At 53.8% G+C, this 23476-nt stretch overlaps 2 protein-coding genes across 3 annotated transcripts in view; one reads left to right on the top strand and one right to left on the bottom strand.

The window, feature by feature from the left end:
- NEURL1 (neuralized E3 ubiquitin protein ligase 1) overlaps positions 1–23476 on the top strand; it is a 112832-nt gene that overhangs the window by 74552 nt on the left and 14804 nt on the right. The window contains exons 2-6 of one of the 2 annotated variants that reach the window (XM_032178518.2): positions 1156–1397; positions 1785–2106; positions 14584–15273; positions 19581–19727; positions 20200–22559. In XM_032178518.2, coding sequence (XP_032034409.1) covers positions 1156–1397; positions 1785–2106; positions 14584–15273; positions 19581–19727; positions 20200–20438 — 1640 coding nt within the window. In that variant the 3' untranslated portion in view covers positions 20439–22559. Of the gene's footprint in view, positions 1–1155; positions 1398–1784; positions 2107–14583; positions 15274–19580; positions 19728–20199; positions 22560–23476 lie in introns of those variants that run through there. The other variant, XM_058436047.1, reaches the window with a different exon arrangement.
- The window catches only part of SH3PXD2A (SH3 and PX domains 2A), a 286817-nt gene continuing 278624 nt past the window's right edge, over positions 15284–23476 (bottom strand). Inside the window, exon 10 of the transcript XR_009212713.1 lies at positions 15284–19020. The gene's annotated coding sequence lies outside the window, so the exon portion shown is untranslated. The remainder of the gene's footprint in view (positions 19021–23476) is intronic.

Here is a 23476-nt window from a genome sequence, read left to right as displayed (position 1 = left end):
GTTCCCGTCTTGTCTCCTTGGTGAGGACAAGGTGAACTCCTCCTCATGCCACCCCCTCCTAGTGAGCCTGGCAGGCAGGAAGCTGCTCTAGAGAGGCCCGGGGGCTCATGCACAGGGTGTCTGGCTGGCCTGGGGCTTCGGAGACTGCTGTCTGGGGCCTCCGGAGAAGCGGGGATTGGAGATGGAAAGTGGTACGGAGGGATGCAGACCAAAGCCAACACAGAGGGCTGGGCCTCTCCCTCTCCCTTTTCTCCCTGTCTTCCATCTTCTTCCTGGAAGCCGCTCCTCCTCCTCTAGGGAGTGAAAGGGTCTGGGGAGGCAGGCCCAATGCCGAGCTCTTTGCATCATTAAATTCCTGCCTTGGAGGACCAAAATTTGAAACATCCCAGAAGGCCTCTGTCACGTTTTGTGGCTTTCTACGGCTCCACCCACTTCTCCTCCATTCTTCACGGTTCTCTTTCCCCACGATGACAGGACGGGCGGGCTCTACTTGGGCGTGGATCTTGGGGGCCCCACCAGAATCCCCAGCCCCTGAGGCTGTGTATTAATTAATGCTGCCTGTGCTGCTGAGACTTGTCTTGGAGCCACAGAGTAGAGGCCGCCCATTGTGCCAGAGAGGGAAGTGTTGTCTTCCCCAAGGTCACAGAGCCAGTTAGTGACAGCCTCGAGGACAGGATCCATGTATGTTTCATGTCTGTGTCTCCAGTGCTGAGGACAGAGCTTGGTATTCAGCAGATATGTCATAAATATTTATTGAATAAAATAAATAAACAAACCAAGGATGGTGGAGTGCCAGTGAGTGGTGGTAGAGGGCGGTAGTAAAGGCGATGTGCTACCATGGTAGGTGGTGAAAGGCAGAGGGTGGTAAATACTAGTGGAGAGAGGAGGTGGGAGAGGGTAGGGGTGGGAGGTGATGGGGAAGGCCGAGGGGAGAAGTGGTGGATAGTGAGCCAGTAGAGCATGGTGGCAGATGGTGGAGTGGGAGATGGTGAGAGATGGTGGCAGAAGGATGGTGGCAAGGGGTGGCGGCAGTGGTGGAAGAACTGGGCTCCGGGTGACTTCTGGTCATGCCCAGCCTCTGCCCTTCCCAAGGGGACTCTGGGCTGGCTCTTGGACCCGCCAAGTTCTCTGACACCGTGGCCTGTTCCTTTGCAGACTCTATCGGGGGCCCCTTCCCCGTCACTTCTCACCGATGCCACCACAAGCAGAAGCACTGCCCGGCGGTGCTGCCCAGCGGGGGGCTCCCAGCCACACCGCTGCTCTTCCACCCGCACACCAAGGGCTCCCAGATCCTCATGGACCTCAGCCACAAGGCTGTCAAGAGGCAGGCCAGCTTCTGCAACGCCATCACCTTCAGCAACCGCCCGGTCCTCATCTACGAGCAAGTCAGGCTGAAGGTGGGCCTGCCCCCTGCCCCCGCCCCCGCCTCCTGCTTCCTGCTCCCCTCATGGCATCCCCTGGGCCTCTGGACTCTGCCCCTCAGCCACTGCCTGCTGCCACCCCCAGCACCACGCCCTGCCCCTGCCTTTCCTCTCTGGTGACCCTCTTCCCTCTTCTTTATGCCTTTCTCAACCTCCCTGTGTGACAAGGAAGGAACCGGGAGGGCGGTGGCTGTGGGAACCCCTTGCTGTCTTCCCAGCAGGGAGGGCTCCTGGGAGGGAACTGTGCTGGAATCGTGGGCAGGCTGCTGTGGGATGCTCCAGGGAGTCCACCCCAGGGAGGCTGCCCTTGGTCTGATTGACCAAGTGGGAGAGGGTGGGCTGAGGCCACCCCCTGCCACCCAGATCACCAAGAAGCAGTGCTGCTGGAGCGGGGCCCTGCGGCTGGGCTTCACCAGCAAGGACCCGTCCCGCATCCACCCTGACTCGCTGCCCAAGTACGCCTGCCCCGACCTGGTGTCCCAGAGTGGCTTCTGGGCCAAGGCGCTGCCTGAGGAGTTTGCCAATGAGGGCAACATCATCGCATTCTGGGTGGACAAGAAGGGCCGTGTCTTCCACCGCATCAACGACTCGGCTGTTATGCTGTTCTTCAGCGGGGTCCGCACGGCCGACCCGCTCTGGGCCCTGGTGGACGTCTACGGCCTCACACGGGGCGTCCAGCTGCTTGGTGAGTGCCTGCCCCTCCGGCCCCTTGGTGCAGGGGACACCCCTCAGCCTCTGGGCACTACAGCCAGGCACTGTTCAATCCCATCAGGCGTAGGGACCCCTCTCTGACTGGTGCCAAGGGGAACAGGGGCAGCCCTGGGAACCTTGGCGTGAACTGCAGAGAGCTCCTTTCCTCCAGGCCCGTGGCTTTGCATGGAACCTGGGTGTGATTTCTGCTCTCTGCAGCCTCTCAGGTGGTGCCTTGGGCAACCTTCACAATCATAAATGATTGCAACCTTCACAATTTATGATTGCAACCTTCACAATCATAAATGGTGACCTCAAAGACCACCAGTCCCGGAAGTAATTAAATTAATCATCACAACCACAGTTCATCGAACACTTACTATGTGCAAGGCACTTGATTCTTGCCTATTCTCATAGCAACCCTGGGAGGCAGACCCCTTTATTGGGCAGAAACTCAAGTCCAGGGAGGTTGCATCATGGTCCCAGGAGCCATGGCCCTTGAAGGGTAGAGCCAGCCCTGAGTCTCCAGCTCTAAAGCCAGCTGTCAGCCCCTGGGCTCTGCAGCCTTCCAGGAGACAGGGTTCCAAGCCCACCCTAGTGCCTTTTGCAGGGATGTTGGATAAAAGGGTAGGATCCAGGGGCAGAAGGCACTGGTGGAGCTAAGACTCTTGGCTGCTCCCTGGCCCCCAGCGTAAGTTAGGCTCTTTCAGGAGAGTGAGAGAACAATGAGGAGGAGCCTCGGGAAGCAGCCTGGCACGCTCAGGGGCCAGGCGTCCCTGCAATGGCACAAGTACCGGGACCGGAAGAGGACAGGAGAATCTCTGACTTCCTAGGGTCACAAAGTAAGTTGGTGGTTAAGGTAGGACTAGAACTCAGGTCACCTGACTCCCAGCCCAGGATCCTTCCCACCTGGCTCTCCTTGTGCACAGGCACTCAAGTGCACGTGGGCACACGTAGACTCTGGGTACAAATCAGGCCATCGGCAAACTGGCTTTGTCTCCAGGCAGAGGCTGTGCAAGCCTCAGCTTCCTCAGCTGTGAAATGGGTTGGTGGGAAGATTAAGTTCCATCAAGGAGGCTGTGAGTAAAGTGCCCAGTACAGTCTCGGGTACCAAGTATATGCTTAAGCAACACTTTTTCCTTCGTCTCCCATTTCTACCTGCCTCTCCCTGCAGAGAAAGAGGCCACAAAGGCGGTTGAAAACCTTCTTTTTTTCCTTTCTGACTTCAGAGCCTAGAAACAGTGAAGCTCTTCTTTCCACAACACCTTTATTTGAGCAAAAAGTCAGTGATAGTAAAAACAAAGAAATGAGTCAGAAGCCTGTTTGTTGAGTTCCAAACATCAGGGAGCTTTTTTTATTAGCTAGTAGTTTGGGAACTTTCTGTTTTTCACCTCAACAAAAGTGTTTCTGCATTCACAATGACATGTTAAGAGCCTGGAACTGGGCAGTTCTGGGTCTCAGCAACTGAAGAAGGGAGCCCAGGTGCTTTGCATTTTCTCTGTGAAAGGGGTGTGCCTGCAGCCGGGGGCAGAAAGGGCAGCGTTCATGCCCCTGAGCTACAGAGACCCTGGCCTCATGCTGTACTAGGTATGGAGCCTCAGTTTCTTCATCTGTAACGTGGGGCTAAATGCTTTCTCGGGGTTCTTTGAGGAGCAGCTGATGCACAGTAGGGGATCAGTGGCTGTCATTCATCCCCACCCATTCTGGGGAGGACATCTCTTCACTCAGGGCTCAAGTGAATGCCTTGGTGCTGCTCTGGTATCCACAGGGCCCCACACTTCAAGGCACTGGAGTCCCAGCGCTTGAGTTTGAGCTCTAACCTGACCACTTCTGCCTGAGCCTCAGGCTTCCCACCAGTATAATTGTTGTGAAGGCTTTGACTTAGCCCAGGGCTCAACCACATGGTGGAAGACAAAGTCTCTGCTCCTGAGAAAGCCACAGTCTTGTTGACGGGTGGGCAGGTGAAGGCAATGGGGCAACATTTTTGCTTTTCCCTAAGCAAAAAGTGCCCTTCCTCACAGTCCCCACTCTGGCTTCAAGGCCAGCCCCAAAGCCCCCTCCTCCCTGAAGCCTTCCTGGGTGGAATTCTCCTCTCCATCTTTGTGTGCCACCAAGTGGTGCTGGTGCTTCTCTCAGTACTGAGCATCGGCAGAGCCTTGGTCCGTCCATATGTCCACTTCCCTGCAAGATGGGGAAGAATCCACGTCTCACTCAGTCTGGCTGCTCTCCAGGGTGGAGGCTTCTGCCTGACCTGCAGAGGACGTGGAGGAATATTTGCAGGGTAGGTAGGGGAGAGTAGTGGGGGGCGGGGGGACGAATGGGAGGGCAGATGCCTTGTTAGATGAAGAAAACGGCAGGTGGGTGGGGGCTAAGGGCCACCCAGTCCTGCCCACAAATAACCCAGGCTCACTAGGAAGTTAGGAAGATGAAGCAAACACTCCAGACAATGCAAGCGCTCAGGGCACAACCCAAGAGAAGCCAGTAAATCACTAACTGCTGTGGTCATGGGATGCCTTCCATCTGCCGAGATGGTTTCTGTCCAGTTATCTCATTTAGCCCCTCTGAAGCAGGCCCCACAGGGATTGTTTTATCCCCATTTGGCAGGGAGATAACTGAGGCCCACGCAAAGCCTGGCTTGCCCATGTAGGGATGTGGCAGAGCCGGGACTTGAACTGGGTGTTCTGATGCCAAAAGCAACACCTTTCCCATTACCCTCCAGCTGGTTTAAACATAAGAGGCAGGAAGTCAGAGGAGGCCGAGGTCAGTGGGGGAGGATGGAGGCCAAGAGGGCTTCTTGGAAGAGAAGACTTGGGCTGGGCCTGCAAGTTCCAGGAGGGTCCTGGCACATGGGAATGAAGTGGAACACGCCAGATGGGCTTCCCACACTCAGGGCTGAGGAGGGCTTGGAGAATAATCTGAAGGGCCCATCCTGGGCCAGAGCCCAGGTGGCCTGACCTGGTCCAGCCCCATCCCCCCGTGACTATAAATGGGTTTGCACGCAGTGTTTTCAGTTGCATTTGGAGTTCCCGACAGGCTCCTCTCTGCACACCCGATAAGGCTAAGGCCCCAGCGGATTCCGTCCCAGCCGTAAATCACCATAATCCCTGAGTATTTTCAAACACTGATTATGGCCCCTAAATTCAATTGGCAGATTAAGATATCCCTTCATTTTATTCTTCCTGAATTTTTTTTTTTTTTTTGGTAGAGAGAGGGAGACACAGAGATTCATCCAGAGATCTCCTGAGGTGGGCGTGATCTCTCCACCTTCGTTCAGTGCCTGTCCTCTGAGATACTCTCCTCTACCCCAGGTAGCCTCAGGATCAGCTTCCTTCCCTGCCTCCTCTTTCCTCTCCGCCCCACTTCCCGCCCCTCCCTCTCTCCCTCACCTGCCCCTTTACTGCACCTGTATCTTTCTGGGCTTTTCTCTCTCCCTCGACCTAGATCCTCTCACCCTTCTTGCTTTCCCTGGTCTTGGTGTCCTTCTCCCCGCTGCTGTCCCTCCTCTGAAGAAAGTTGCTGTCCATCTTGGTGGCTCTGAGGCTGGGCCAGTCTTTCCTGGGGTGATTGTCCCCCAAACCAATGTCTGATCTTCAGGGATTTTCTGCCAGGCCTGCCCCTGTCCCCTTTGTCTGAAGCCTGTGGTCAAAGCCCTCCCAACCTTACCTGCTCTGTGTTTGTTCTTTAGACCAGAGGCTTCCCAGGTTAGCTGGCACATAGTAGGTAAGCAGGTCAGGCCATGGGTGGATGGGTTGTGCCCCCGGACAGAGTGGAGGCAGGGGCTGGTGTCTCTCCCCAGTGGATGGTCCTTCCGGCCCTGGCCAGAATCCAAGCCCACAATGGTGCCCATGCCATGGCCCCAGCAGGCCCTCCTCCCTGTTACGGTGCTCATGCCACAGCCCTAGCAGGCCCTCCTCCCTGTTATGCTGGAGTTCCGCAGATCACCTCTTTCTTTGGGGCGCCCTGGCCCACGCCCAGGCTGGTATCATCAAGAATAACAGCTTCCTTCCTCCAGGGAGAAGGACCCGCCAGCAACTAAATAAACACAGGTTTTATGGGGTGATTAATACATGGAAAAAGAAGCTCCTATCCCAGTGTCTCAAGGTCTCCTTGCTCCTCTCAGAAATGTCAATTCAGGAAGAGCAGCTGTGAGTCCCAGCAGGAGGCTGGTGGGCCAACAGCCCACTTACAGGGCGCTCCAGAGCATCCCTCGGTGCCTACCACTGCCTAGGACTAAGCGGGGGCAGGTGGGAGACAGAAGAATCAAAAACCCAGCCCCTCTCCTGGAATAATGTTTTCCCTGGGGGACACATCATATAACTGATGCAAGGTGGTCCAAGTTCAATTCTGCAATCAAATGTGACCTGAAGAGTAAAACTGTGTGTATGTGTGGGAGGGGAGTGCAGCTGGAGAGCAATCCAGGAGGACTTCCTGTAGGAGACAAGTTTTAAGTCAGGAACTAAGTGAGGTGAAAAGAATGGATTGGTTGAGGAACAATTTAGGTCAGACGGAGGGGTGTCCACAGGCACAGAGGTGGGGAATTGGCGGTCAGTAGGGGAGCAGATCCAGGAGGGGAAGGAATGAGGTGGAAAGGTAGTGGGTGACTTGTGGAGGTGAGGGGTGTGCACAGATGTGGGTACGTGTATGCATCACAGGGGAGAGAGCCATGAGAGCTGAAAGCTTCCAGCAGCTTTTGTACTGTCAAGTTGTTCAGTAAGAGGGACTGGCTGGTTGACAGTGGAGGAGTACGAGACCCAGAGATGGGGAGGGGCCTGCCCAAACTCTCCCAGCTGCTCATCAGCCAGGCCAGGCCTGGAACCCAGATCTCTCAGGCTGATCTGGGAGTAAGGTCAGAGGGAGGAGGCTATCAACACATCTAAGTGGTGGGGCTGGGTCCAGGAGGGTTCTAGGAGGGGGTGAGGTGCGGTCTCCCGAGGGCTTATGCATTCTATTCCATCCCTTGCCATGCACAGGTTCCCAGGTCTTGGTAAAAGACCCACGCCTGCCTACTGAGGAGACAGCTGTATGGAGACTCTCAGGGTGGGCTTCCAAGGGTCACGTGCTGCTGGGTGGGTTCTTCAGGCCCCCTAGAGATAGGGGCCTGGGTCAGGTCCCCTAAACAGGGTGCGCCTCAGCTTGGAGGCGCTGAGCATGAGTGATCCCCAGCTGAGGACCACACTGCCATCTGGGCCTTCTGCTTCCCAGGCTAAACCAATATTTACCCTCAGCTGTGGCTGCCAGGGGCCAAGAGGCAAATATTAGTTTAAGGAGCCTGAGCCAGCTCTTGGGCTGGGGAAACAGCTGAGGCTACCGATCATGATTTCTTCCTCTTTGATGATTTTCATTTCTTTTTAAGAAAAAATCTTGCTTTTCTTTCTGCTTCAGAGGCTCTTCTGGTGCTTCCTTTCTGCTTACCCCAAATTCTGCCAGCTATATCAGTGCCCCACACCAAACCCTCCCCTCCATTAGGAAGCTTTCCCAGACCTCCCTCATTCAAAATGACCCTTCCTCCTCCTGACCATTGGAAGCACTTGGAGACCTAAGTGGTATAAGCAGCTTTGAGTCATGTATTGTCCTGCTCTTTAAAGATCCGGCATATATCCTCTTTGTATATAAAGGAAGGTATTATTGTGCCCATTTTGCAGATAAGGAACAGAGGCTGAGAGAGGTCTGATAACCTGCCCAAGGTCACACAGCTGGCAGTTGGTGGAGCTGGGATTTGAACCCTGGAGCTTGGGCTACATTACCTTCCAGCTTCTCTAGATGTGAGTCCATCTGATCTCCCTATTAGGTCTGGATACCCGACAAGAGCAGGGACAGTGGCCCTCCTGTGCCTTCCAGAGTCGAGCTTATGAGAGCTCAAGGCATCAAGGATCAGCCGCACATGTTGGGCACAGATAGGCCACCAGGGTCCCAGCAGTGCTGGTACAAGGAAGAGGGGCAGTGCGGTGCCCAGGATGCCAGATTCAGTGGCGAAGGTGGGTCTGCCTGCCTTATAGTTCCCTGGAGGCTCCCGAGGGCTTTGTCTGGTTCAGTTGTTCCTGTGCACTCTAGTTTTCTACCACAATGAATATATATAAAGTTGAACCACATGTAATCACCAGTATTGGACTGTTTTTAACTTAAAAAAAGGCAATCTCATGTTTGCCCCTAGCATCTCTTGGGCCCAAGAGATTGTACTGGAGGCCTTGGAAAGAGTGGTGGGGCTCAGGGTGGGGTGTACGTGGAGGGAGGAGCTGGGGCCTTGCAGTATTGGGGACAATGCCTTCATTTAAGATGCAGGAGACCGACAGAATCAAGGCTTGACTTGGCCACTCACTAGCTCTGGGCAGTTCTCAGCTTCTCTGTGCTTCAGCCTCCTCATCTATTATTTGGGCATAATTATACACACCCCACTTACCTTACAGATGTGGAAAGGCATTTACACAAATGAGAAGGGCTTTTGTCTTTAGGTTAAAAAGGAATACCTAATTTAAAAACACCGCCCTCCCCCGCCAAAACAGCCAACGCCTCAAACCAGCTCTTCAACTAGAAGAGGGAGCCTTGAACCCAGGTCTCTGTATCGGGCTGAAAGGAAAACCATGCAATCGAAATTGCTCCTTGGAACAAGATCTATGCTTCTCCAGCTGGGTTCCTCGGAACACTGGGGTTCCACAGAGGTGTCTTGGAGGCTGCAGAGAAGGCCAGAGAGAGGATGAGGGGACAGGTGCTGTGTCCACCTCCTAGACTTCAGCCAGAACTTTGGGTTCTGTTGGACAAAAGGATTCCACTGCTTTTTAAAAAAGTTTGAGACCCACTAGACCAGATGATTCTATAAATCTATGAGATCCCATGGCTTGAAGATTCTCTGAATCTTAAAGTCTGTGACTGTGAGTGATTCTAGGATGTTCTGCCCTTCCCTCTGTGAGCCCCAGAAAGCATGTTTGTTTCTCCTAAATTTCCCATGGTTGGGTTTAAAGGGAGAGGGTGGAGGTGGCTGCTGGGAGGGGTGGAGAACCCCCTTGCCTGTCCAAGCCAGGCACCCGCCCTTCCCGGCTCCCTCCCATGCCCCGTGCCAGATGCGGACCAGCAGGAGGATGTTTGTGGAGACAGTAAAGGGCTGGCAGTGCCTCCCAAATGGGCCAGCAGATACCTGCTAGCAAGCCAGGCGGCTGCAGGCTGACCCGTGATTACAGATTAGCCAGTGCTCCGGATGTGAGAACGTCAACAAATAGGACTCTCAGGCTGATGGCAAGCTCTGCCTCAAAGGAGGCCCCGGCCTGCCCTGAGGTCCCCCACGCCCAGGTCCTGCCTTGGTTACCCTGCACTGCTGGCAGCATGTGGCAGGGCCGGGTGGCTTTCTGGGCAACAGCTGGCCCTGGGGCCCTCCTCAATCTGTCTCCTCCCCCTCCCACTCCTGCTCATCACCAGGTGTTTGCTAACAGTTTTCTCACCTGTCAACCCAAACCCTCCTGTGCTTCAGCTCAGGTCAACTCCTGTGTCTTCCAGAATACCTTCCCTAGCCCACTCTGAAATAGGAAGGGGACTTCAGCCTTAGTTGGGGATCTTGATCCTAAAGGGGATATTTATTGTAAAGGAGAGAAGACTCAGAGGGAGTCCCAAGGAGGGTATTTGGGACACATATGGATTCCTACCAGGAGAGTTTTTCTAAGTCATAGTTATTCCAAGGGTTGGGGGATAGGTAGCCTTGGGAGATGGTAAACTTCCTGACCCTAGGGCCAGTCTAGCCTCTAGCCGAGAGATTGGCAGGGATAAATGGATTTCCTAGTACCTTAGTTCCTCTAAGGTCCTGTCTTATCCTAGATGCTAAGACTCTGGTAACTAAATTGTATTCAAGTATTTTCGTGACTTCGGGGCGGGCATGGTGGCTCATGCCTGTAATCTCAGCACTTTGGGAGGCTGAGGCCAGCAGATCACTTCAGCTGAGGAGTTCAAAACCAGCCTGGGAAACCTAGTGAAACCCTGTCTCTACAAAAAATACAAAAATTAGCCAGGCGTGGTGGTGTGCACCTGTAGTCCCAGCTACTTGGGAGGCTGAGGCACAGGAATCTCTTGAACCTGGGAGGCAGAGGATGCAGTGAGCCTAGATCGTGCCACTGCACTCCAGCCTGGGGAACAGAGCAAGACCCTGTATCAAAAAATAATAATAATAAAAAAAAACATGTCCTGCCTTTAACCCTTGCCCCTTCCACTGACTCTTTGCTCCCAGGGCCCAGTTCCTGGCTCCTCCCTCTCCCAGACTCCCTGCCCAGGGCTGGGCACACAGTAGATCAGTGAGTAGGGCCCCCAGCACCACCTAGAGGAGAGGAAACACATGGCTGGGACCTCCCTGCCCTGGCAGGGCCTGCTTATTTCTGCTCTGGCCCAGGGTGTCGGTAGAGCCACTGCCGGGCACCAGAACAGGCAAGAGCTGAAGACCGACAGGTTCTTTCCTGAATGATGGGACATGCAAGGGGAGTCAGCTTAGTGGCTTCTCCTCGTGGCCTTGTGCCATCTCTGTTCCCATCATAAACATCTCCAAAGCAGGTGGGCACATGTCCCGGCACCGATTATGTAACTTGTTGCTTCCGAATGTGGGGCCACCCCACTGCTTGGGGTGACAGGTTGCCCATCTGGTTTTTCTAAGCCTTACCCATCAAGTGGTACAGTCTTGGGCCGAGGTTGGTCCCATGGTGTTCTCCCATGGCTTGGGGCCCCAAACACTGCCCTGACCTCTAACTTGGTATCGGCTCACTCAACAGTGACCTTTGCCGTACCTTCTGCGGAGGGTGTTCTAACCAGCTCCTGCGTCTCGAGTTTCATCTATTTCAGGGCCTCGACAAAGCTGGGCTCACTGATGGGATGGTTATTTTGGAGCTGCTGGCTGCCTGCAGCTGCTCCTGACCCTGAGGGGTGGAGAGGGAGAGAAGACAGACTTGGGCTGGGCACTGGCCCTAGGGATTCGTTCCGTTTTTAGCTGTTTCCCAGCAGCTTTTGTCCCTCCCCTCCCAACTCTAGCAAGATTTCAAGCAAGGCTAAAGGAATCCTCTTCCTACCCCCTTCTCTTTGTACATCCTCCACTGTTTCTCCTTCCTTTCTTCTTTATCCTCTCACCTCTACATTTTAGCTGCTGCTTCTTGGTCTTTGGTGATTTCATTCCATGAATATTTCCTGGGTACCCATCGTGACTGATGTGAACTCCTGCATTAAGGTTCAAAAAGCCCATGGTCTGAAGACAGGTGTACCTGACTTTTAGTTGAGACTGTGCTCAAGCCAAGCAAATACTAATATCTGAAGTTATCGGGTAGCTTCTGGGTGCCGGGGGTGGTCCCACTTTACCTCTGATCTTTCCAACAACAACTCAGGGCAGGTATTATTACCCCTATTCTCTAGGTGAGCAATTTGAGGCTGGGAGGAAGGTTGCTTATGTAAATCAGTAGATGCTGATTTCACTGCTGAAGAGGCCCCAAGAAGTTCAGCTATTTGTCCAATCATATAGCCTTGTCATACAGGAAATGGCAGAGCCAGGATTTGAACCTAGACTGATGACTTCAAATTCATTGCACTTAACTGTGCTCCTGTCCTGCCTACTAGTATATGAATGTTGGTTACTGAAAAAAACCTAATGTACTTTTAGGTTGCATTATTAGAAGTATAGCATATATACCAAGGGAGGTGATGGCCACACTGTGCCTTGAGCTGGTTGGTGCACATCTAGAGTACTGAGTCTGGTTCTGTTCATTATCTAAGAGGTGGGAAGGTGTGTGGGGAGTCTGAGTATTCCCTGAGAATTGTCTTCAGTATTGGGCTGATAGGCAGCTCAGGAGGCAGTGGGTTAAATACAGGGAGGTAGATTTTGGTTTAAAAGAAGGAAATACTCTTTAAAGACAGATTAACTCCACAATGGAACAGGTTGCCTGGAAGTTAGCGAGCAACTGGTAGTGTGCATGTTTAAGTAGAAGGGGACTCCTAAAGGGGCAGAGAGACCAGGATAGCTTGCATCTGTTCTGAGGGTCTGCCCAGCCCCAGGAGCTCTGGACTGATTGTCCTGAGGGGGGTGGTGTGGGCCCTGTGACAGCTGTGTTCCTGGAGGCTCTGGCTGGACATCTCTGAGCGACCTGATTCCTCTTCTCCCTGCTGTTACTGCCCCTTCCCTTCTCTGTCTCCCACCCTCTGCAGTTCCCAAGGGCCAGTGCCTGGAATCCCGGAGGGGTGAGGGAGCAGGGACTGTTCCCCAGGGTCCAGGTCAGCCCACTGGCTTTCCCCAGCTCTGCACCATTTGTCTCTCCCACCTCCCCCCTGCACAGGCCCTCCTGGCCTCTGCCTCTGCCTCTCCGCAGCTCCCCCAGCCTCTATGCACCATCACTGTCACAGAGTCAATTCCCTGGAATAATCACATTTTCCGGCCGGCTCCCTCCTCCTCACCAACACGATTCCAGGAAACCCCAATCAGCCAGGCCCCAGGAGGCTTCTCCAGAGCTTCAGGAGGCTTGGGGGGAAGGGCCCACACCCAGAGTTTTCTGGGGGCCAGACAACACAGTTCCTGGAAGGGGCAGGGAAAGGGTGAAAGAAAAGAGGGAGGTTTAGTGACCATGTCTACATTCAGTTGGAGCTGAATTTTGGCCTCTGCTGTCCCTACCAGACCAATCCCCCAAGCTTTGCTGTCATACCTGAGAACCCCAGCCATCCTTAACCCAGTTTCTGAAGAGACAGCACAGATTCTCCTTTGGAGAGGTTCAGAGAGAAGGCCCGAAGGAAGGGATCAGTCCATGGTGCGGCTTACAGTGGCACCAGGCAAATTTGGAGAGATTGACTCACGCAGAAAGGCTTCAATAAACAAGGAGAGTCTGGAAGTGAAGAATTCGGCATTGGGAGTTGGACAGACCTTTTTTTCAATCCTGGGTCTGCCACATGGCGGCTGTCATAATGCCGCTGAGCTTTATCTGTAAAATGGGAACGCTTCCACGGGCTGCTGTAAGGATGAATTGCAGGGGTAATTCATGGAACATGGTGATCACTTTTATTGAAAGTTATAGGACTCCATAAAGCAGAACATAACACAGCCATTAGAGGAATATGGTGTTGGAAACAGTTATTGGCATGGAGAGGTGTTCAGGTGCTGGGGATAAGACGGAAGGAGCCCAGGAGTTAAATTTTTGAAAATTTTGAAAAAAGCTACCAGGGTTCTTAGCCTGGAGTCCTTGCCCATGAATGGCTTCATGTAGTTCATGAATGCTGAGAAATTATCTACAGAATTTAGTGAGAATGTTCATTTTTCTGGGGAAATGGGTCAATGTCATCACATTTTCAAAGTGATGTAGTACATATAAAAGGTAAAAAACAAGTGATGTTTATATAGCATGACACAATTTTTGCACTAAAAAAAGTAACCAGCTGGGTGTGGTGACTCACACTTCTAATCATAGCACTTCGGGAGACTGAGGCAGGAGGATCGCTTGAGTCTAGGAGCTGGAGACCAGCCGGGCAAGATGGCGAAATCCCGTCTCTACCCCAAAAATACAAAAATAAGCTGGGCGCGGTGGTGCATCCCAGCTACTTGGGAGGCTGAGGTGAGGATGGCTTGAGCCTGGGAGGTGGAGGTTGCTGTAAGCTGAGTTATCTCCACTGCACTCCAGCCTGGGCCAGAGAGCAAGATCCTGTCTCAAAAAAAAAAAAAAAAAAAAAAAAAGCCAAACAAACCCCCCCCCCCAAAAATGCAGCCTTTAAAAAGGCTGAAAGATCATACATCCAAATATTAAAAATGCTTTTCTCTGGGTGGGGGGCTTACAGGCGATTATTTTTTCTTTTTGCTGAACTGAATTTTCTACAAAATACCGTTTTATATTTTGTATAACTTATATGATTTAAAAAAGAACGATGAGTTTGATTCCCTGTTAAGCCACTTTCAAAAGGGTATCTTGGATAGATCTACTTCTCTCAGCCTGTGTCCTGACATGGCAATGGTAGCCTCAAAAGGTGATTGTTAAGGTTAGATGAGACAATGTAGCAAAGAGGGTGTCTGTGTGTGTTTGCTGGGGGGTGGTTGCTCCCTGGCTTTCCAGGATGTTAGGCCTTCATCAGTGCACTCGACAGACGGTTACTGTTTGTCAACAGAATGCTCGGCGCTGTTCTAGGTGCTAGGGATAAGACGGAAGGAGCCCAGGAGTTAAATTTTTGAAAATTTTAAATTATAAGGAATACACGTTTACTGTAGAAAATGAGGAAGTACACATACGCATATAGCAAGCACCTGTGAGCATTTGGAAGCATCCACATGGTTTAAGTTTTGGTGCTTCACCCCACCTATTCCTCTGTTTAAACAGATGTCCTGCAAGAGCCGTTTCTTGACTGTGCTCGCTAATTTATGTCACAAGCATCGTGTGCGCCATTAGCCATCCAGGATTGTAACGGTGCGCGCGTAGGGACGGGGCAGCGGGGCGCGTCGGGGCCGCCTCCCGGGAGCCCTGCGTGACACCGCCCCGTGTCTCCCGCGCAGATAGCGAGCTGGTGCTCCCAGACTGTCTGCGTCCGCGCTCCTTCACCGCTCTGCGGCGGCCGTCGCTGCGGCGCGAGGCGGACGACGCGCGCCTCTCGGTGAGCCTATGCGACCTCAACGTGCCGGGCGCGGACGGCGACGAGGCCGCGCCGGCCGCCGGCTGCCCCATCCCGCAGAACTCACTCAACTCGCAGCACAGCCGCGCGCTGCCGGCGCAGCTCGACGGCGACCTGCGTTTCCACGCCCTGCGCGCCGGCGCGCACGTCCGCATCCTCGACGAGCAGACGGTGGCGCGCGTGGAGCACGGGCGCGACGAGCGCGCGCTCGTCTTCACCAGCCGGCCTGTGCGCGTGGCCGAGACCATCTTCGTCAAGGTCACGCGCTCGGGTGGCGCGCGGCCCGGCGCGCTGTCGTTCGGCGTCACCACGTGCGACCCCGGCACACTGCGGCCGGCCGACCTGCCCTTCAGCCCTGAGGCTCTGGTGGACCGCAAGGAGTTCTGGGCCGTGTGCCGCGTGCCCGGGCCCCTGCACAGCGGCGACATCCTGGGCCTGGTGGTCAACGCCGACGGCGAGCTGCACCTCAGCCACAATGGCGCGGCCGCCGGCATGCAGCTGTGCGTGGACGCCTCGCAGCCGCTCTGGATGCTCTTCGGCCTGCACGGGACCATCACGCAGATCCGCATCCTCGGTGAGTGCCCGCAACTGCGCCTGGGCGTGTGCCTTTCCTGGAGGCGGGGACGATCCGGGTCGGAGACAAAGGGCGAGCTCCCCTTCCTCCAGGCTCCTGTGGTGTTGCTAAGGAATCACAGACACCTAAGATGAGTTCTGGGCGGGACTCGGTCATCTTGTCAGTAGCCCTTATATGTCACCTGGGAGACTCACCTGGGGGGGTGAGGCGAGGGAAAGCGCGGATTGTTGAGTTTGATGCCCAGAATCTGATCAACCCATAGTCTCACAGATACATAAACAGTCCAGAAGCACACAACCCAGTGACCACTCAAAAATGAGAGGAAAAGGCCCGGTGCGGTGGCTCACGCCTGTAATCCCAGCATTGTGGGAGGCCGAGGCGGGCGAATCATGAGGTCAGGAGATCGAGACCATCCTGGCTAACACGGTGAAACCCCCATCTCTACTAAAAATACAAAAAATTAGCCGGGCATGGTGGCGGGCGCCTGTAGTCCCAGCTAGTCGGGAGGCTGAGGCAGGAGAATGGCGTGAGCCCAGGAGGCGGAGCTTGCAGTGAGCCAAGATCGTGCCACTGCACTGCAGCCTGGGTGACATAGCGAGACTCCGTCTCAAAAACCCAACAAACAAACAAAAAAAACAAAAAGGAAAAAAGGTTTCCCCCGGCAGTTAACTTTTTGAGTCTCGGTTACCATTTCTCCAAAATGGAAATAAAGGTCCTCACCTTTAAGGAAGTTTGTGAGTCCAAATGAGAAAAAGAGGTTGGAATGTCAGTAGTCAGGTGGTGCAGGGTGGTGTCTGGTTCGGGGACTCTGGGGAATCCCTGAGCAGGCAGCCTTGGGGGAAGTGGGGCTGCAGAGTTCTGGGCCTGCCTTTTGTGGGGGGGCACAGAGTTTGAAAGGCCTGGGGGATGTGCATTGAGTTAAGAAAAGAAGGGAGGAAGACTCTTTATTGGAAGACTTCTCAGAGCCTTTAATATGCAGTTTGATTAAGGAGACGGTGATGGTGGTTTTGGTGTACAGTTTTTCCATACTAATTTGACCGGAAATCTTTTCACAAAGTGTCTCCTGGTACCTTTGTACCCCAGAGTGAGCAGGTATTCATGCTTTCCAAGTGCTGGTCTTTGAACCAGCTCTGTGAGACTGAGCTGGTTTCATTAGACTTACCTGGAGGACCTATTAAAGTGCAGATTCTTGGACCCCACCTCCAGAGATTTTAATTCTGTAGACCTTGGACAGGTTCTGGACATCTGAATTGTTTTTCTTTAATAAGTATGCTTACCCAAGTTTGGGGACCCCTGGGCCTCAAAGCCCCTAGCCTAGACCTCAGCCCAGGAGGCTTGATAGACAAGATAATGTGTGTAGATGAGTGAGCATGAGGTAGTTACTGTATGAGATTGGCATACTGTGTATAGGCACATGTGAGTAACTGAATACACATATGTTAATGTATGTAATGCTGTTGGCTTGTGAGAGCATGCGAAATCATATAAAAAACATTGGGGACTTCTAACTCTGGAAAGAGACCAAATGAAGATGGAGTGAAACATAAATAAAAAGGAAATGAAAAGCCTGGGTGCGGTGGCTCACACCTGTAATCCCAGCAATTTGAGAGGCCGAGGCAGATGGATTGCTTGAGGCCAGCAGTTCAAGACCAGCCTGGCCAATGTGGCAAATCCCCATTTCTACTAAAATACAAAAAAAATTAGCTGGGTATGGTGGTGCACGCCTGTAAGCCCAGCTACTTGGGAGGCTGAGGCAGAGAATCACTTGAACCTGGGAGGCGGAGGCTGCAGTGAGCTGAGATGGTGCCACTGCATTCCAGCTTGGGCAACAGTGAGATTCTGTCTCAACAAAAGAAAGAGAGAGAAAGAAAGAGAAAGAGAGAAAGCAAGCAAGCAGGTAGATGAATCAGGCTTGGGTGAGAATTCAAGATGGAATAAAAAGAAATTAGGCTGGGATGCAAAAAAATAAAAAATAAAAAATAGTCAAGCTGATTTCACTGACCAGGATATACTACTCCTCAGGGCAAGGAAATTACATAAGAGTAAGGTACTTTCTTCCCTCAGCACCATCTAATAATAGCTAAGCAGCTTTCCAGTAAGGCTTCTGTTGCCCAAAGAGGTTTACTAGACTGGAGCAAAGGGGAGGCTTAAAGAAAATCCAGATTTCTCTCTCTCAAGAGGGAGATAGGCCAAGGTGGGTGTTGAAGAAGAACCACCCAGAATTCAATATATATTCAACAAAGTGCTCCTGATCTGTTTGGAAAACTGGGCATCTCAACCAGCAAATTGGTGTTTGAAGATCCTGACTGACTTCAAAAGAATAACTAACCAGTGGCAATGTATGAAGGGTCATTATTAACCTTATAGAGGAATGCTTGGCTTTGTGGCTAGCCTAAGTATACTAAGAATAGAAGGTTATTTCCTTCACTCATGTGTATCACAAAACATACAGCCAGTTCCATACTTACTGGTGAAACATTAGAAATATTCTCATGAAAGTCAGGAATATAATAGAGATGGCTTACAGACGTTGTTCTGAAAATGCTGGCCAATGCAACAAGTCAAGAAAAGTAAATAGGAGTTGTGAATTCCTGAAAGAAGGAGATGACAATTAACTTGGAAAAATATTAACACAGTAAGAGAAACCCTGTGGGCATCTATTGAATATTCTTAGAAATAATAACACCACTAAATGAATTAGAATTAATAACTACAGATAAAAAAGATCTCATTGGGCACTTAGGTGTGTGCAGGGCATTATGTTAGGATTTGTAGGAGAGTCACAGGTGAATAAGATTTCCTGTTCTAAGAAAGCTCATGGGCTGGGCATGGTGGCTCACACCTGTAATCTCAGCACTTTGGGAGGCTGAGGCGGGTGGATCACGAGGTCAGGAGATTGAGACCACCGTGGCTAACACAGTGAAGCCCCGTCTCTACTAAAAATAAAAAAAAAATTAGCTGGGCCTGGTGGCGGGCGCCTGTAGTCCCAGCTACTCAGGAGGCTGAGGTAGGAGAATGGTGTGAACCCGGGAGGTGGAGCTTGCAGTGAGCCGAGATCACGCCACTGCACTCCAGCCTGGGTAACAGAGCAAGACTCCGTCTCAAAAAAAAAAAAAAGCAAAAAAAAAAAAAAGCTCATGGTTTTACTGGAGAAACAAAACTGGAGTCCTGGGCACAGAACAAATATTACCCCAGCCTTTGTGGTTGTGTAGTTGTATGTCTGTAGTGCATGTGTGTGTGTACTTGAGGGAGTAATGTGGTCTGGGGGTAGTCAGGGCGGCCCAGAGGAAGGAGTTTGAGGACAGCCCCCAGAGGCTCCCTGGACAGCCAGCTCTTTGAAGTCAGGGGCTATCTCTAGCTTTCTGTCTGCACGGGGCCTGGTGCTTGGTAGGTCCTCAGTAAGGATTTGTTGAAGGCAGGAGAGAAGGAAGGAGGGAAAGAGGGAGGCGAGGATTGTTAAAAAGGAGAGGAAGGCCGGGCGCGGTGGCTCACCCCAGCAATCCCAGCACTTTGGGAGCCAAGGCTGGCAGATCACGAGGTGAGGAGATTGAGACCATCTTGGCCAACATGGTGAAACCCGGTCTCTATTAAAAATACAAAAAAATTAGCTGGGTGTGGTGGCATGTGCCTGTGATCCCAACTACTCAGGAGGCCGAGGCAGGAGAATCCCTTGAACCTGGGAGGCGGAGATTGTAGTGAGCCGAGGTCATGCCACTGCACTCCAGCCTGGCGACAGCGAGACTCCGTCTGAAAAAAAAAAAAAAAAAGGAAGTGAGTGACGGAAGGAGGGGAGGAGAGAATCTATGATCAGAACAAGGTGGGAAAAGGTGAAGGCATTGCAGAGGTGCCATGCAGAAAAGGTGGGTGATATCTGGGGACAGTGGTGAAGAACTCAGGGCTCTTAACAGGAGGGTGAGGTTGCGGGGCAGAGGAGATAGTAACATACATGCTCCGGCCCAGGAAGCTTTGCAGAAAGCATACATGGGGAGGGGCGGAGGTAGGTGCCAGGCAGGGGCCTAGTTTGGAGCTGCTGTTTTAACAAGATGCAAGCAGGATATGGCCCTCCAGTTCATAGGTGAGAACAGAGGCCAGGCTGGGTGCTGACTGGGGTCAAAGTCTTTAGCTGATTAGATATACTCCACGGCAGTAATATCAAATGATCCCCGCACCAGCCTGCAAAATCCCGCTCTCGGCCCTGTGGCTGGGCTGTGTGGTCAGGCCTGGGAACCCACTGTGAGGGACAGAGCTTTCTCCAGTTTGGCCTGGGCAGGCAGCTAGCGTGTCCTTCCCTCCCTCCCCTTTCACAGGCTCCACCATCCTGGCTGAGCGGGGTATCCCATCACTCCCCTGCTCCCCTGCCTCCACGCCAACCTCGCCCAGTGCCCTGGGCAGCCGCCTCTCTGACCCCTTGCTCAGCACGTGCAGCTCTGGCCCTCTGGGTAGCTCTGCTGGCGGTAAGTAGGCTGGCTCCTCTGTTCCTTGGTGACCATGTGGGACTGCGGCAAGGATGCAGCCTTTGTGTCCGGGCTGGGAGTGGAGAGGAGCTGGAGCTGGGCTCAGTGAACCCTTGTTGGGGGGTGATTTCTAGGGTCATCCCCTCCTGTCCCCTAGCTGGGCAGTGCCAAAGGGTAGCTCAGGAGGGGCCTACCTTAAAAGATTCTGGACCCTTTCCTTCCTCCATCTTGCCTTCTTTTCTCTCACTGCCTCTTAGCCACTCTGTCCCCTCATCTGGGGTTGGAGTGGGTCAGAAGTGGGGCTGCTCAGAGCTCAGCCTCTTCCCTTGTGCTCTGGAAGTTGGGTTGTCAGGGTGAACAGGCAGATCCTGATAAATGGAGGGGGACACAAGAGGCCGGGGAGCCCTCTTCCCATGAATCCAGTGCCGGGTTGGGCCATGTCTCCTCCTGACTGGTGCCCCCTTGTCCTCAGGGACAGCCCCCAACTCGCCAGTGAGCCTGCCCGAGTCGCCAGTGACCCCAGGTCTGGGCCAGTGGAGCGATGAGTGCACCATTTGCTATGAACACGCGGTGGACACGGTCATCTACACATGTGGCCACATGTGCCTCTGCTATGCCTGTGGCCTGCGCCTCAAGAAGGCTCTGCACGCCTGCTGCCCCATCTGCCGCCGCCCCATCAAGGACATCATCAAGACCTACCGCAGCTCCTAGCCCGTTGCGGTGGCCCATCCCGCACACCCATCTCCTCGGGCTTCAGCCCAGCCCCAGCTGAGGAACAAGCCAGTGGGGCCCCTTCTCTTCCTCATTTTGGAAACTTTTCTTCCTCCATTAAACATGGGAAACTGAGGCCCTTGAAGGTTTGGGGAGAGGGGGGTATCAGGCAGGGAGGGGGCAGAGGCAAATCGTCGGGCAGAGGGAGGGGAGGAGAGGAGGCCGCACTCTCCCTGTCTCTCCCGTCTCTGCACCCAGCTCTTCTCTGCATGCTGAGGGCTAAATTGGGATCTCAGCCTGCCCTAATCTTTCCCCATCTGAGGCAGGTTTCTAGGAGGTGTCTGTAGTCCATGTGGCACCTTTGTGAGAATTAGAAAACATGTACCTTCCTCTGGGCAGCTGCAGCCCTGAGCCAGGGCATGTGGCCTGGCTAGTGCAGTGTGGACTGGATTTTAGGCTCATTTGCCTCCTCAGCCAACTGCCCTTGAGCAGTGTACAGCCTGCTCAACAACCGCCCTGGGCAGGCCGCTCCTGAGCTGCTGTCTCCCTCTCTGACCTATGCCTACCTTCTCTTTCTTCGTTCCCTGCCCACTGGGCATGGCAGCTGGGGGTGAGAGGCTGGTGGGTGCCTCCCGTCCTGGGCAGGCTGCAGCCTCATGCCATGTCTCTCTCCCACCACCTGATGGGCACATGGACAGGCTGCAGAGGGCTCCAGGTTCTGGGCCCCTAGCTGAGAAGGGGAGGACCCTGTCCTGGCTGTAGCCTTCCTGCCCCAGTCATCTCGCTGGATGCCATTGCCCAGGGGTAGCCCTTCGGTATGGGCTGGGGAAAAGGGTCGGTCTTCTGCCAGGGTCCCTAAGAACAGGTTTGCAGCTACCTTTTCTGACCTTTTCCCCACATCTTGTGCTGTCCAGAGCCTAGGCTGATAGTCAGAGCCTGTGGCACACCTGGAATGGGCCAGGGCCCTGGATGGGGAGGTGTGGGTTCCCTGGGCCAAGACCAGCCTTTTCCCTCAGTTTAATTAATTTATTTATTTGGTTTGTGGTTTTGGGTTTTTTTTGTTTGTTTGTTTGTAGGCCTCTGGGCCCCTAGAAATGCTGCCCGTGTGTTTGGGGTACCTGGGAAAGGATGCGGCTGAGGCAGTCATAACGCAGTATCTTCCCCTGACTCCAGCCACAAAGCTTATACCCAGCTCTGCCAATCATGAATTGGAACTCCATAAGGAGGGGCCAAATTGGACCTTTTGGCAAACAGTGTCCATTTTACAGAGAGGCAAACCAAGCCTCCTTAGTGCCCTGGGGCTGGTGGTCACCCAGAGCCATAGATCACCCTTCCTCCTGGGCCAGAGCTGGGTTATCATGGTTGGCTTAGGTACATCAGGTGACCCAGGAGGTCCCCCCTCCATAAGGACGTCAAACTTCCAGGAGGGCCAGTGTTCCTAGTGTGGGCCAGGAACAGGACAGGGAGACCTTGTGATGGCGGGGCAGGGAGCCTGTTTGTAGGGAAGATGAGGAGGCAGGGGCTGCCTCTCACACCTCCAGGTTCTCATTCTAAGTTCTGGGGAGGGAGCGCCCCACCTGCTGAGGTTGGTCCTCTCAGCCCTGCCTGCCCTGGCCTGGGCTCTCCCAGCCTCCCAGCCCTCTGCCCCCTCAGATGGCTTTTTGTTTTTGTTTTTGTTTTTGCATCCATCAGAGACTGCTCCTCTGTGTGGCAGGCAGGGCATGGGTTTTAGTCCTGGCCACTGACCAGCTGTGTGGCCCTGGCCGAGTCGTAGCCCCCTGGAGCCCAGCTTCCACTTCTGTAAAATGGTTGGGGAGGAGGGGCAGGCTTTCTGTGTGACTCTCGGGAGTTCTTCCGTGAGGGCTGCCATGGGGTGGTCTGCCAGGACCTCAGGCTGGGCCTTTGTGCTGGCCTTGCAGTGGGCGTGTGGGGAAGTCACTGACCCTGGGAGACCCCTTCTGTGGGAGGGAACAGGGGCTGACTAGCGGGCCCCCTAGCCCAGAGGCTGAGGGTTGGGGAGAGGAAGCCATCATCTCATTACCTCTGTCAGTGCAGGGGTGGCTGCTGCTTCCCTTGTGCACTCGGGTTGCTGTGATTGTGAATAAAGGTGATTTCGTACCAGCCTGAGGGCGGTGCTGTGCGCAGAGCACTGGGGAAGGAGGGCCAGCGTGTGCGTGCACATGTAGGGGCAGGCTGGGGTGTGGAGGGCTGGTGTCCTGGATACTAGGGGAGTCATCAGGAGGTGTGGCCCTTCCCTGAGGGGTAATTGCAGGCCTCTGAGGCTTCAAGGTGGGCTGGGGCAATCAGGGAAGACTCCCTGGAGTCGGGGGCTGGAGCGTGACTTGGGGCTAGAATGCCAGGTGGGCCTTGCAAATTGGGAGAGGCCGCTGCATCTGTGAGGAGCAGGGTGTGGTGGGGAAGGTTCGGTGGGATGGGGCTTCTCCTTAAGGCTGAGCAGGGCTCAAATCTGCCGCGTGTGTGTGTGTGTGTGTGTGTGTGTGTGTGTGTGCGGGGGGCGCGCAGTGCCACCTAGGGGCTAATGAGAGGATGACAAGTGGTCGACTCAGGTCATCAGGGGCTGTGCTCTGAGCTCCCCAGGAACAAGGCTTCCACCCCTCTCCCCAGGCTCAGACCCCCACATCTGGAGGGAGCTCAGCTGTGTTCCCACTGGTGGGTGCAGAGGCCTATACCAAATGGGTGGTGCCACTGAGGAGAAAAGGGAGGCCTCTGGATAGAGTCCTTTAGGGAAGTGTTCTGAGTGGTGGGGAAGGCTGAGGGGAGAGGGGTGGTGGGGAGGAGGCAGCCAGACTGGCCCCAAGGTCTAGGCACAGTGTTGAAATTGAGCTCGTTTGCCAGCACCAGGCCTCAGAGGCACGTGGGATACCTGCCTGCCCACCTTATTCCCGGGAGGATGCTCAGGCTACCCAGCCTCTGCATGGCCTTGCACAGCCATGTCCTGTTCCTTGCATCAGGGCTACCTGGTCCTGCTTACTGGGGTCCAGCAAAAGCAGGAGAGGGTTGGGGGGCCATGCTAAGGA

The sequence above is a fragment of the Hylobates moloch genome, unplaced genomic scaffold, assembly GCF_009828535.3.
Source record: "Hylobates moloch isolate HMO894 unplaced genomic scaffold, HMol_V3 SCAFFOLD_3, whole genome shotgun sequence".
Lineage (NCBI taxonomy): Eukaryota > Metazoa > Chordata > Mammalia > Primates > Hylobatidae > Hylobates > Hylobates moloch.
The sequence above is the reverse complement of the archived record's forward strand: the minus strand, read 5'-3'. Positions and strand labels throughout refer to the sequence as shown.